Here is a 15,600-nt window from a genome sequence, read left to right as displayed (position 1 = left end):
TCGCAGTCGGCAATTGATGAGAACATTTTGACATATAGATTTACTTTATGGATGCAAGACGTAACCTTAAATTCTGGTAAATCGTTGTTAGAGTTTTTAAACAATCACTTTACGCATTTTAAGCGGGGAAATCGATGTTTTCTATAAATTATCCTTTTGATGCAGGACTATTACTGGGTCCCCTGTATGATCCACGAGAAAGTACCTGATGACATAAAAAGTGTCTGGGAGAGTGGAGATACAACCAAGACACCCACGTTATGCTTCCAATCCATGACTAATTTCATACATGCAGCTGTATTCTTCAGTCTCATTGCCTTGTGCTTATCTAAATGGCCTCCAGGAATGGAAGGACAGAAATATCTCCTCTTTAGTGGTCTTTGTGTCTTTGAGCTGGATGAATGCCACAGCCTCATGTTGGCTTTGAACGACAGTGTTATCCATGCTGCTGTGATACGATACACCAAAAAGAGACGGGTCCCTGATCTGTCTGTTTGTATTACAGTACGGAACTACCTGCAAACTTCATTATCTGAGATTGCAGACCGACTGTGTCCTAGCGCTGTGTTTGAAACTTGCATCAAATGCAATGAATCGTCGCTCCTGACAAACGAAGGTCTACACAAGCTAAGTTCTCTGCGCAAACACGATGAAATGCGGTGCAACTCGCACAAAGGTATCCATTCTATTGATTCACAGGAACTGCTGAGTTTCTGGGAGGTAATTTCAATCTTTTACTGATTGCTATATGGTATGTGTATGGAGAAAGAATAATCTTAAAACGAAACTGTCTCGTTTATATTCACATTGCGGCATCCAACTTTCCAATATTATTTGTCTTCTAGCAATCTATGTGTCTTCATAAAATTTAGAAAAATAGTAAAAACCGTCAAATTAAATGTAGATTAATATGGTTATGATTTGGACAACACATGAAATCATGTACATGGCACGAATACTATACCATATTAAGAAAACTTTGCCAGAGAATATGTGTTCAAGTAGCGGTTATTCTGTTATTGTTTAGCAAAGTAATTTCATATTTGTCAATGAGTTGCAAAACACCGTATGTGAGAGAAGTCACCACTTGATTATTGCATTTCTCAAGTCCAAATATTTACCCAACACAAGACAATAATCTTTTGCCGACCACTACAAATGGGTACCTTTTGCTCTAGTTCATAATTAGTTTTGTAATCAGTGCTGTGCTTAGATATTTTTCAGGTATGTGCAATCTCGTTTATGGGCATTATTTGGATAACTCATATTAGGTCAAACAGTACTGACTAGGCACATTGAACCACCTACAACCATTATTAGACATTGTCATCCTCTGATTTTCTTGTCGGAATATAACCATGGATACACCTGTCTTCCACCGAAGATCTTGTCTGAATGAAACCATCATTAGACACTGTCAACCACCGACGCTTTTGTCAGAATTTAACCATAATTCAATAACGTCATAACCTCCCTATTGGATTTTAATTTTGATTTATTTTTTATTAAATGATAATTTATGTATTTCTTGTATATCTAATAGTAATCAGCTTTTAGTAATTTGTCTTGTGTTCATTTTAATTCCAGGATACTGACAAAAAGAGTAAGTAATTAAATATTCCATTTTCATGAATCTGTTTGGCAGTTTGTCAAAGTACCAAGGAGAAAAAGAAACAAAATTTAATATCAGAATTTTGTATATATCTTCTAATAAATACAATAGCAGCATGGACTTCACAAACAGTTATATTGATTTTTTAATCCAATGGTTACCTTTTGACATATCATACAATTTTAACCATCTTTTTTATTGCGGATTGTTGTATGTAACCTGTCTATATTATCTTATGGGAAAAGTATTAAGGATAAATGTCTCCAAATATTATATAATGTATAAGTACTATTCGATTTCACTGCTTAAAGTTCATCTCCAAAACTCAAATAATTGTATGCCCAGAATAGACATAAAATAATGTCAAATGATGTGTATGTATGCATATTTTTTCACTACCTTTCACTTAAATTATTTTAAAAGTATATGGAATAAGGCAAGGAATCAGCCATTGTGCATTTCCGATTACTCCTTGCACTAAGTTGACTTTCGACATATAATGAAAAAATATATGGACACATCATATATGACTGTCCGTGCATGCTTCAATGATTACAAGCATTGGTTGTAATTTACTGTCGGTGTATATTCTAATGAGTAAATGTATCGGTCATGATGCACTGCATGTGTATGTTCAAATGAGTACATGCATAGACTATAACTTTCTGTACGTGTATGTTCTAATGAGTGCATGCATTGGCTATAATGCACTGTACGTGTACGTTCTAATGAGTACATGCATTGGCTATAATGCACTGTGCGTGTATGTTCTAATGAGTACAAGTATTGGCTATAATTCAGTGTACATGCATGGTCAAATGAGTACATTATATTGGATATAATTCACTGTACGTGTATGTTCTAATGAGTACATGTATCAGTTATAATGCACTGTACGTGTATGTTCTAATGAATACAGGTATTGACTATAATTCACTACACCTGTATGTTCATATGAGTACATGTATCGGTTATAATGCACTGTACGTGTATGTTCTAATGAGTGCATGTATTGGCTATAATACACTGTACGTGTACGTTCTAATGAGTACATGCATTGAATATATAATGCACTGTGCGTGTATGTTCTAATGAGTACATGTATTGGTTATAATTCAGTGTACGTGTATGGTCAAATGAGTACATTCTATGGTATAACTCACTGTACGCGGATGTTCTAATAAGTACATGCATCAGTTATAATGCACTGTACGTGTATGTTCTAATGAGTACACGCATTGGTTATAATGCACTATACGTGTATGGTCTAATGATTACATGACTTGTAATAATGCACTGTACGTGTGTCCTAATGTGCACATGTATTGGATATAATCAACTCTACGTGTATGTTGTAATGAGTACTTGCATTGGTTATACTAGACTGTTCTTCATTAGATATAAAATCAAGAATCTAAACTTTGAATAAGATTCAGAGTTTGTTTCAAACCTGTATACTTAGCACACACCACCACCCGAAAACACATTCCACTAGACTGCGAAGCAAAAAGCGAAGTTTAACAAATGGGCTTCAATCTGTACGTCAGTGAACGTATAAATAATGTTGCAAAAGCCTTTCGTAGTTTTAAAATAATTCAGCATTTCAGATTTGCCTATTTTCATAAAGACAAAGAAATATTATGTAAGAGAAATGTGTAATATTTCAGTCCCTGCCAATGTGATATCTACTATTGCAACAAAAGCGAAGATCAATTCTTGAGAATTTATTGTTGGTGGATGACACGGGATCCAAAGTACTCAGATGGATTTTACATTTCCACACCATCACTCCAAGCTGCACTCTGGATCAGTGTCGGAAGAACCCCGATGGCTTGTACATTTGTTTGACATCACGCCAAGCTGCAGACTGGATCAGTGTCTGACAAACTCAGATGGCTTTTACATTCGTATGATATCACTCCATGATACAGACTGGATCAGTGTCGGAAGAACTCAGATGGCTTTACATTTGTATGACATCACGCCAAGATGCAGACTGTATCAGTGTCGGAAGAACTTTCGTCGGAGCCGAAGTATTCAGATGACTTTTATATTTATACACGATCACTCCAAGATGCAGACTGGATCCTATGATTTATGGGCAGGAAATTCTTACCCTTCTCAGCTGAATCTCATATTTCCTTTCACTAGAAACACGGGTGTGAAACGTTGTGACATTGGTTTACCTCAGCTCTTCTTCTTCGCTATTGACCAGAGAAAGGAACATAATGGACCTGCATATAGAGGAAAAATAAACTTTGTGTTAAATCAACCAAGATTCCAAAGAGTGATATGTATTTGAGGTGGAAAAATATCACAGCCACATTGGCAGACCCTGTCAAGATCTATAATGCTGCTTGTGTTAAGACGGAGATTCGGGAAGAAATTAACGAAATTCAACACTCTGGATCTGATGACCTACTTTTTAAGCTTGAAAAGGTTAAAAAAGGACCGGATGCGGTAACTGAAATCTGAAATAAATTATGACAGGGATAATTTGTATTTAATAAAATGGTTCACATTTATATACCTGCATTTAATTAATTTTCAGACTAGAAACAAATGTCAATCAGAAGTAGAAGTTAAAAACTGTTATGGTATATCACTAACAATGACTGGCATTGATTTACAATACATGCATCTTCTCAGTCATAAAATGTATTGTTTTATTAGTGTAGTTTACTGGCAATCATGTGTTCATATAATGATGTTGCATATTTCATATTTATTCAGATTTGTATGTCAAATGTATTGTATGTCTTCTGATATTTATTTCAAATGTTTTATCTTTGTTTAGACATATAGGTCAACTTTCTTATAGTGTTAATACATTTATATTCAATGATTAGATGTATTCGGATAGGTATGGTTTACTGTTATATGTGTACACATATTATGGTTAATCATCATATGTGCACATATATGTATGGTTAATCATTGAATGTGTACAGATATGTATGGTCAATCATTATATGTATTCAGCTATGTATGGTCAATCATTATATGTGTTCGGATATTTATGGTTAGTCATTATATGTGTTCGGATATTCATGGTTAGTCATTATATGTGTTCGGATATGTATGGTTAATCATTATATTTGTTCGGATAGGTGTGGTTAATCATTATATCTGTACATATATATGTATGGTTAATCTTTATATGTGTTCGGATGTGTATTGTTAGTCATTATTTGTGTTCGGATTTGTGTGGTAAATCATTATATGTGTACACATATATGTATGGTTAATCATTATATGTGTACACATATATGAATGGTTAATCCTTATATGTGTTCGGATATGTATGGTTAGTTATTATATGTGTTCGGATATGTGTGGTTAGTCAATACACGTGTTCGGATATGTATGGTTAATTATTATATTTGTTTGAATAGTTATGCTAATATGTTTTGTGTTCAGATATTTGTACAACATGATTTATTTGTGTGTGTGACTTGGATTTTTAACGTAGCTTTTACAATTTTTCAGTCATATCGCTCCGACGACTGCAATGTGGCAATTTATTGTAAAGTTTAGCACTGGGGCATCATGCCGCAGACATGCCCACCCAGTCACATTATCCTGACACCAGGCCGACCAGTCCTAACACTAAACTTGTAATGCTGAGGACCAAGCGAGGCAGCTGTTAGTATCATTTTTGTAACTCTTTGATATGACTCGGCCGGGGATCGAACCTTCGACCACCTGCATCCGAGGCGGACGCTCTAACCACTAGGCCACGGGAGCGTTCAAAATGATATGTGTTCACGTATATATGTTAAATGTGTTATATGTGTTCACATGTTTATGTCAGATAGATATATTTGTTAGACTATTTATGTTACAATTTTTATATTAGTCCAGATGTGTACGATAAATATATTTAACGTATTCACGTAGTTATGGTAAATATGTTATATCTATTCATATACTTGTGATATATATGTTATATATATTCATATATTTATGTTAAACATGTTATATGTGTTCACACATGTGCGTTAAATATATTGTATATGTTCATATATTTAAGTTTAATGGTTAAGTTAGTTTAGATATTTATGTTGAATTAGTGTATTATGCAAGTAAGTGTTAACATATTGTCAGCTAATATACATGTCTTCCATAGTTCAAGTAGACGCCCATTCATTGACGTGTGAAAGGCTGGTTACTTTTACCATGTATATATAGATAGATAGATATATATATAGATAGATAGATAGATAGATAGATAGATAGATAGATAGATAGATAGATAGATAGATAGATAGATAGGGATATGATGCAGAAATATAATGCAAAAATGTCACTTATTGATTATAAAATTAATAACCCATTAACACGTCAATTAATGGGCGTCTATTTGCACTATATATACATATACATATAAATATATATACATATAAATATATATGCATAAACAAAGATATACATATACATATACATATATACACATATACATACATATATACATATATATAAATAGAATACGGAATTTATATATGGACATAACTGTTTTGCAGTATAATAGGAAACAGTCATACATCGTATTTGTTTTTAAGTTATCGCTTAAAACCGTGTTCTTAAGTTTTGAGTTTCCAAGCTTGCAATAGTGTAGAGAACCAGCGGTAAGTTGTGTTGTCGGTATATAAACTTGTTTTTATTTATGCTAAAAAATTCCATTGTAGAGGCAGTTAACGGTACACAATTCATGTTGCTTTATCAGGAAATGGGTGATTGAAAAGCTGTGCCACTTTAGTCTATTATCCTGAACGTCTGATTATGAACTGACAGTACATTTTATCATTGGTAGTACAATGTTTTGAAGTGTTTTACGTTTATGTGCATTTAATAGTACATATGGAAAAGCAAAGTGTTTTCTTTTGAGATGAAACGAATACCAATCTATCTCGAAGATTCGGTGCATGTATTGGGTCATGATTCGAATATCCGTCAACTATGACAAAGCAATAACATGGTCTGTGTTTGTTTCATATTATCTCCTTAGTCCATCTTCGTTTTTACTGAAAGTACCTTCATCCCTCTTCACTTCTTCTGCCAATCTGTATGATACCACTGTTAACTCGACTATCTAAATTTAAGGCAGGTACGAAATGCCGGGAATAGCTGTAATAAGTTTTACCTCTTCCTTTTGAAGTAACTTGATCAATGTGGACGTAATGCATACGCAACCAATATATACGTTATTGCTTCACTTTTGTATCTAATGTAGACTGAATTATAGGACTGTATGCATTTAATCCAATACCATTCAACTTCCTAATTTATGATAGGCTTAATTATGTATGACCTTTTCTTCATGAGGTGTCAAATTGCAATTTATTTTGTTCCTACTAGGACTTTCCCAAACTTGTCCCAAGTTATTCACTAACCAGTGGGCAACAACTTATGATGGATCGGTAGGCAGAATATAAACCATTGGCTGGACGCATTCTGTCACATGGGACATATATTCGACGATCCTGTTATATTCCATATATTCTTATGTCACGCAGTACATAATCACTTTAAGTTCTGATTGCTTTTGAAATTCAAACTAATCCACTCAAGTCAAGGATAAAGTCAAACTAATCAACTTAAGTTTAGGATACATTCAAGCTAATCGACTAAAGTCTTTGCTAAACAACACCACCAATCTGAATAAAAACAGACACTTCACAGCTAATGTACTGCCTGACATAATTGTAATGTCTACCCATAAATGTGTATCCAAGTAACCTGACTGCATCGCTTAAAAGTGTCGATATAATCATCAGTAAAGTACTTACTAGTAAATGGTCCATGGTGAAGAAGCCTAAAATGTCTCATTTAAGCCGACAGGGAAAACAATCACTTGAATTCAATAATCTGAAGAAAAATAAAAATTCAGCCCCAAACTGGACACAATATAAAACAAACTTAACGTTTCATGTGTTAAGGAACAACCGATAGCATTCGTAGCATAACATCAGCTATAAGACTAACTAAAACGCAAAACACATTCTGGGATGGGGGTCAAAAGTTCATCCTTCTAGAAAGATAGAAGTTTATTTACGAATTAACACGTACATCACGTCATGTAGCCCAGGTATGACCTTGACTTAACTTACTGATTCTTACTTTGAGACATGTAAAAAATTTTTTTTTACTAAAACTGTCACTTATGTGAAGATCACCAACTATATATAAAATTTCTATTATTAGGTATTTATATCAATGAAATCAAAAATGAATGTCATTCAAGTCAAACAGAACTGAAATTAGTTCTGAAAAAATAAATATACATAACAACTTTATTATCGATATTCAAATGGAAGGTCATTATGTACACTCCCCGATAAACATATACGGCAATACTTAATGTTAAAGTACGTGTGCATATTTGGAAGAGGTCAATCTAAAGGTGTTATCCATTTCAAACCGCTATAATGACACAATGAACACTTCATTCCACCTTATAATGTGACAATTAGACCCAAAGTCATACTACCTTGTGATGTGACAATTAGACCCGACTTAATACTACCTTATGATGTGACAATTAGACCCGACGTCTTACTACATTATAATGTGACAATTAGACCTAGCGTCATACTACCTTATAATGTGACAATTAAACCCGATGTCATACTACCTTATAATGTCACCACTGGGCCCGACGTCATACTACCCTATAATGTGGCAATTAGACCCGACGTCATACTACCTTATAATGTGACATTTAGACCCCGATGTCGTACTACCTTATAATGTGACAATTAGACCGGACGTCACCTTTTTATCAACCCAGTTTAGTACCTAGCCAACACTGTAAATGCACATAGCATCAAACAATTTTTTCTAGACATGTCTTTATAACAGTTACGATGCAAAGCATTCACTAATCAGGACTGAATAGACATAGTTTAAACTATACTAGTAAGAAATGTTAGAACAACATGTATTATTTCATTGTATGACCACATTAACATACACTATTGCACAATGAACTGCTGAGTCTGGTGCTTGGTATTAGTACTGACTTGGCAAACATATATGAACACATATTTTCTGTTCATAATGACAGTTAAATAGAAATAGCACAACACATTGTGAGATGGACTAAATTGAAGATTAATATATGCTGAAAGTGAAATGAAATGTGCAAGTACATCATACATACACACATGCAAAATACCTACTTACATATAAGTATATCATACATACACATATGCATAATACACACTTACATATAAGTACCTCATACATACACACATGCATAATACATACTTACATATACGTACATATTACATACACACATGCATAATACATAATTACATATAAATACATCATACATACACACATGCATAATACATACTTAGATATCTGTGTGATCCTTCAGATATTTTCTTCAAATTGCTTAACTTCTCAAAACTTTAATTATCAATTCAATATTTTGAAATCTTTAATTGTCAATAGCCATGTATTCTAATTTTAATCAACCAATGCCCATGTATTAAAAATTCTACTTACCACCGTCCTCTGCATTAAAATTTCTCCTTACCAATTCCCATGTATTAAAAATTCTCCTTACCAATTCCCATGTATTAAAAATTATACTTACCAATTCCAATGTATTACAAACTGTATTTACCAATTCCCATGTATTACAAACTGTGTTTACCAATTCCCATGTATTAAAACATTGTATTTACCAATTGCCATGTATTACAAACTTTATTCACCAACGCAAATATATTATATATTAAAAATGTATTTACCAATTTCCTTGAAGCTGAAACTGTATTTACCAATGCCTATGTATTACTCATTAATTTAGCAATGCCAGTTTATTAAAAATATTTTTACCAATGCTTATGTACAACAAACGTTATTGAACAGTGCCGTTGTTTTACAAATTGTATTTACCAATGCCATTGTATTAGAAACTTACTTAACAATGTATATGTTTTGCAAGCTGTATTTAACAATGCCCATACATACAAAATGTATTTGCCAATTCCGATGTATTACAAATTGTATTTACCAATGGTCATGTATTAGGAAAATTATTTACCAGTGACCATGTATTAAAAATGCATTTTCTCTAATACCCATGAATTATAAAGTTTATGTATCAATGGCCATGTATTGATAGCATATACATTGCTATCAACAATAATGTTATGCACACTCTCATAAAATAATTTTATATATCTTCCCATGCTATATGGTCTTCTCTTTTCTATCCTAATGCGAAAATAAAGATAAAAGAGAGACACTCGTAACACACAGATGAATCTTCTCTTCTATACCCTTATGCGAAAACAAGAAACATAAAAGAGACACCCTTAACACACAGTTGAATCTTCTCTCTTGTATTATGATGCGAAAACAAAACGAAACATAAAAGAAAGACACTATTAACACACATTTGAATCTTCTCTTCTCTATCAGAATGCGAAAACAAAACATAAAAGAGAGACACTCGTAACACACATTTGAATCTTCACTTCTCTATCAGGATGCGAAAACAAGAAACATAAAAGAGAGACACTATTAACACACAAAGAACGTAAAAAAGAGACATTCTTAAAACAGATGAATCTTCTCTTCTCTATCATGTTGCGAAAACAAAACATAACAGAGAGACCCTAACACACAGTTGAATCTTCTCTTCTGTATCATGATGCAAAAGCAAACAAAAAAAAAACAAAACAGAGACACCCTTAACACAGTTGAATCTTCTCTTCTCTAGCATGATGCGAAAAGAAAAAACCTAAAAGAGAGACACTTAACACACAGTTGAAAATTTTCTTCTCTATCATGATGCGAAAACAAGAAACATAAAATAGAGACACTCTTAACACACACAAAACATAAGAGACACGCTTAAGAGACATTTGAATCTTCTCTTCTGTATCATGATGCGAAAACAAAAACAACATAAAAGAGAGACACCCTTACCACACAGTTGAATCTTCCCTTCTGTATATTGATGCGAAAAAAAAATCATAAAAGAGACACCTCGAACACAATTGAATCTTCTCTTCTTTATCAAGATGTGAAAACAACATAAAGGAGAGACACTCTTAACACACAGCTGAATCTTCTCATCTAAATCATAATATGTAAACAAAACAAAACATTAAAGAGAGGCACCCTTAAAACACAGTTAAATCGTCTCTTCTCTATCATGATGCGAAAACAACAACAACAAAAAAAAAAACAATATAAAAGAGATACCGTTAACACAGCTGAGTCATGTCTTTTCTATAATGATTCGAAAACATAAAAGAGAGACACTTAAGACACAGTTGAATCTCCTCTTCACTATCCTAATGTGAAAACAAACAAAAACATAAGAGAGACACTCGTAACACACCGTTGAATCGTCTCTTCTGTATCATGATGCGAAAACAAAAAAAAAAAACATAAAAGAGACACCCTTAACACAGTTGAATCTTCTCTTGTCTATCATGATGCGAAAACAACATAAAAGAGACACACTCAACACATAATGAATCTTCTCTTCTCTTTAATAATAAGAAAACAAAAACAAAAGAGAGACACTCTTAACACAGCTGATCTTGTCTTCTATATCATGATGTGAAAGCAAAAAACATAAAAGATAGACACTCTTAACATGCAGTTGAATATTCCGTTCTCTATCCTATTGAGAAAACACGAAATATAAAAGAGAGACACTCTTAACAAGCAAACAAAATAAATGAGAGACACTTTTAACACACACAAAAATAAAATAGTGACAATCTTAACACAGTTCAATCTTCTCTTCTCTATTGTGATGCAAAAACAAGAAACATAAAAAGTGACACTCTTAACACACACACACACACAACATAAAAGAGAGACACGATTAAGACACAGTTGAATCGTTCCCTCTCTGTCCTAATGCGAAAACAAAACACATAAATTCGAGACACCCTTAACACAACACACAGCTGAATCTTCTCTTCTGTATCATGATGCGAGAAAAATAAAACAAAACAGAGAGGCACCCTTAACACACAGTTGTATCTTCTCTTTTCTATCATGGTGAGAAAACAAAAAACATACAAGAGAGATACACTTAACACACAAATGAATCTTCTCTTCTCTATCATGATGAAAAAAACAAAATGTAAAAGAGAGATAATCTTAACAAACGGTTGAATCTTCTCTACTATATCATGATGGGAAAACAAAAAACATAAAAGAGACACTCGTAACACACAAAAAACAAAAAAGAGAGAGACTCTTAACACAGTTGAATCTTCCCTTCTCTATCCTAATGCGACAACAAGAAACATAAAAGAAAGTGACCCTTAACAAACAGTTGAATCGTCCATTCTCTATCCTAATGCGAAAACAAAAAACATAAAAGAGATACACGCTTAACACACAGTTGAATCTTCTTTGCTATATCATGATGCGAAACAAATCATAAAAGAGACACTCTTAACACAGTTGGATCTTCTCTTCTCTATCATGATGCGAAAACAAGAAACAAAGGAGGGACAATCTCAACAAACAAAATACAGAGAGACACTCTTCACAAAGTTGAATCTTCTCTTCTTTATCATAATGCAAAAACAAGAAACATAAAATTGAGACACTCTTAACACACAGTTGAATCTTCTCTTCTCTATTATAATGCTAATAACGAAACATAAAAGAGAGTGACACTTAACAAACAGTTGAATCGTCCATTCTCTATCCTAATGCGAAAACAAAAAACATAAAAGAGATACACGCTTAACACACAGTTGAATCTTCATTTCTCTATTATGATGCGAAAACAAACAATATAAAAGAGAGACACTCTTAACACACAGTTGAATCTTCTCTTCTATATCATGATGCGAAAACAAACAACGTAAAAGAGAGACACTCTTAACACACAGTTGAATCTTCTCTTCTATATCATGATGCGAAAACAAGAAACATAAAAGAGAGACACTCTTAAATCAGTTGAAAATTATATTTTCTATATTAATGCGAAAAAAAAAACAAAAGAGAAACACTCTTAACACACAGTTGAATCTTCTCTTCTATATCATGATGCGAAAACAAACAACGTAAAAGAGAGACACTCTTAACACACAGTTGAATCTTCTCTTCTATATCATGATGCGAAAACAAGAAACATAAAAGAGAGACACTCTTAAATCAGTTGAAAATTATATTTTCTATATTAATGCGAAAAAAAAAAACAAAAGAGAAACACTCTTAACACACAGTTGAATCTTCTCTTCTATATCATCATGTGAAAACAAGAAACATAAAAGAGAGACACTCTTAAATCAGTTGAAAATTATATTTTCTATATTAATGCGAAAAAAAAAAAACAAAAGAGAAACACTCTTAACACACAGTTGAATCTTCTCTTCTATATCATGACGCGAAAACAAACAACGTAAAAGAGAGACACTCTTAACACACAGTTGAATCTTCTCTTCTATATCATGATGCGAAAACAAGAAACATAAAAGAGAGACACTCTTAAATCAGTTGAAAATTCTATTTTCTATATTAATGCGAAAAACAAAAAACAAAAGAGAAACACTCTTAACACACAGTTGAATCTTCTCTTCTATATCATGATGTGAAAACAAGAAACATAAAAGAGAGACACTCTTAAATCAGTTGAACATTCTATTTTCTATATTAATGCGAAAACAAGAAACATAAAATAGAGACACTCTTAAATCAGTTGAACATTCTATTTTCTATTTTAATGCGAAAACAAGAAACATGAAAGAGAGACACTCTTAAATCAGTTGAACATTTTATTTTCTATATTAATGCGAAAAAAAAAACCACAAAAGAGATACACACGTAGCACACAGTTGAATCTTCTCTTCTCTATCAAAATGCGAAAACAAAAAAAACATAAAAGAGAGACACTCTTAACACACAAAATCAAAAGAGAGACACTCTTAACACTGTTGAATCTTCTCTTCTCCATCATGATGCGAAACAAGACAGTTGAATCTTCCCTTCTCTATCCTTATGCGAAAACAAAAACATAAAAGAGACACCTTTAACACAGCTGAAGCGTCTCTTGTCTATCGTGATGCGAAAACATCACAGTGAATCTTCTTTTCTCTTTCATAATACGAAAACAAAAAAACATAAAAAGAGACAGTCTGAACACACAGTTGGATCTTCTCTTTTATATCATGATGCAAAAACAAGAAACATAACAGAGATATACTCTCAACACACAGTTGAATATTCCCTTCTCTATCCTTATACGAAAACAAAACAACATAAACTAAAGATACTCTTAACACACAGTTGAATCTTCTCTTCAATGTCTTAATGCGAAAACAAAAAGATATAAAAGAGAGAAACTCTTAACACACAGTTCAATCTTCTCTTCATTATCATAATGCGAAAACAAATAAAAAAATAAAAGAGAGACACTCTTAACACACATTTGAATCTTCTCTTCAATATCCTAATGCGAAAACAAAAAGACAAAAGAGAGACACTTAACACAGTTGAATTCAGATTATGCATGACATTCAATCAATAAAAGGGAAAATGTAATAGAAATAATAATGGCATATTACAACATGATGCATACATTATTGCATACATTAATACATGCGTAAATAAGCTCGTCATGAGTCCTTCCCAATCTATATAATACATCTCCCCGCAGTATGCATACAGATGACATTAAAACCAACTCTATTTCTATGATCATGTTTTCCAGTGTGGAACACCAATTCGGGATTTTTTATCCTACACCAATGTATATAATTGATTAAATTTGTCGCAGAATGGAAACCGAGTGGGTTTTGGACTAAATGAATAAGACAAACACAATGTGTGAAAGATGGAAATTTGTTACATGAATTAATAAAGAAAAATATATGGTGTATAAATACAATGATTCTCTTACGCTCTCAACATACGATTGACCCAATCACTCTACACAAACATTCACACATTGAAAATAAACCAAAAGTATGAATTCAATATGAAATACCGATCCAAGAAACCTCATGGACTGCAGATACGTTTCAAATAATATTATACACTACAAGAGAAATTCACATAATCTCAAGTAAGGACTCCGATTAAGATTCAAAATAATCTTATGATATTCATATGTGTTTCAAAAATGTTATAAACTATAAGAGAGATTCACATAATCTTAAGGTATTCAAATGTGTTTCAAATAATGTTATAACCTGTAAGAGAGATTCACATAATCTCTTGGAACACAACTAAGATTCAAAATAATCTTATGAACACAACTAAGATTCAGAATAATCTTATGAACATAAAAATGCACCCAACTGACACAACAATTGGACCAAACATATCCTTCTAGACCATTGTACAGTCGTACGATTCCTACTCTAATGAACCGCACAGTTTCTCCGCGTCCATGGGTTGGCCCACACTTCAATTGACCGCTCGCCCCTTCCCGGATCCACCACATGTACAGTCATACGTATACACACGTACAGAGAGCATACAGCACCCTCTAATTAGTTACGTCTACGTCCATGGCTACAGCATGTGTACAGACATACGTAGATACACACATACGTATCGACAGCACGCAGCCTTAAATATTCTGGAAACTCCAGACAGCTCTAAACAGCTATAGTCAGCTCTTCTCACAGTCACAGTCAGCTACAATAAAACCAAACTGGTCATAATAATGGTTTCTGTAAAATCTCTAGATATCTGGTAATACAGTAACCTCTAATAGTGACCTGTAATTCAAAGTTCAAATCTGTGTTGTAATAAATGCATTATCACACGATGAGACATTACAAACCGAATAAGCTTCTCATATGAAATGAAATATGAATGTAACGCTTACCCCTATGGCTGGAGAACAAGGGAGAGCGTACACTCCTTTGCGAGATCCAATCCATTGGAGAGCGAGCAATAATCAGGGTAAAATACCCATGCATATCATGCTTTTTATGTGCCTCATCGCAAGTAATTTCCGGCGAGGTACATGTTAGTACAGTCGC

General features: G+C 33.1%; 1 protein-coding gene across 2 annotated transcripts; it reads left to right on the top strand.

The window, feature by feature from the left end:
• Nucleotides 1-94: 94 nt before the first annotated feature.
• Nucleotides 95-5,503, top strand: LOC149789662 (uncharacterized). 2 transcript variants are annotated; one of them, XM_089971680.1, is made up of 3 exons: nucleotides 95-720; nucleotides 1,588-1,603; nucleotides 5,102-5,503. In XM_089971680.1, exons 1-3 carry the CDS (start codon nucleotides 160-162, stop codon nucleotides 5,140-5,142), a joined length of 618 nt encoding a protein of 205 aa, XP_089827806.1. In that variant the 5' UTR covers nucleotides 95-159; the 3' UTR covers nucleotides 5,143-5,503. The 2 variants fall into 2 exon arrangements, with proteins under 2 accessions (XP_089827806.1, XP_089827805.1); XM_089971679.1 differs by having other exon boundaries at nucleotides 3,280-5,503.
• The last annotated feature ends 10,097 nt before the right edge of the window (nucleotides 5,504-15,600 follow it).

The sequence above is a fragment of the Sinohyriopsis cumingii genome, chromosome 10 (assembly GCF_028554795.1).
Source record: "Sinohyriopsis cumingii isolate HCF-2022 chromosome 10, ASM2855479v2, whole genome shotgun sequence".
In the NCBI taxonomy this organism is placed as follows: Eukaryota; Metazoa; Mollusca; class Bivalvia; order Unionida; family Unionidae; genus Sinohyriopsis; species Sinohyriopsis cumingii.
This window is presented reverse-complemented; position numbering and strand designations above follow the sequence as displayed.

Excerpts from the sequence above, each read along its gene's own strand:
- LOC149789662 (XM_089971679.1), top strand. The coding sequence starts at position 160 with ATGCAGGACTATTACTGGGTCCCCTGTATGATCCACGAGAAAGTACCT.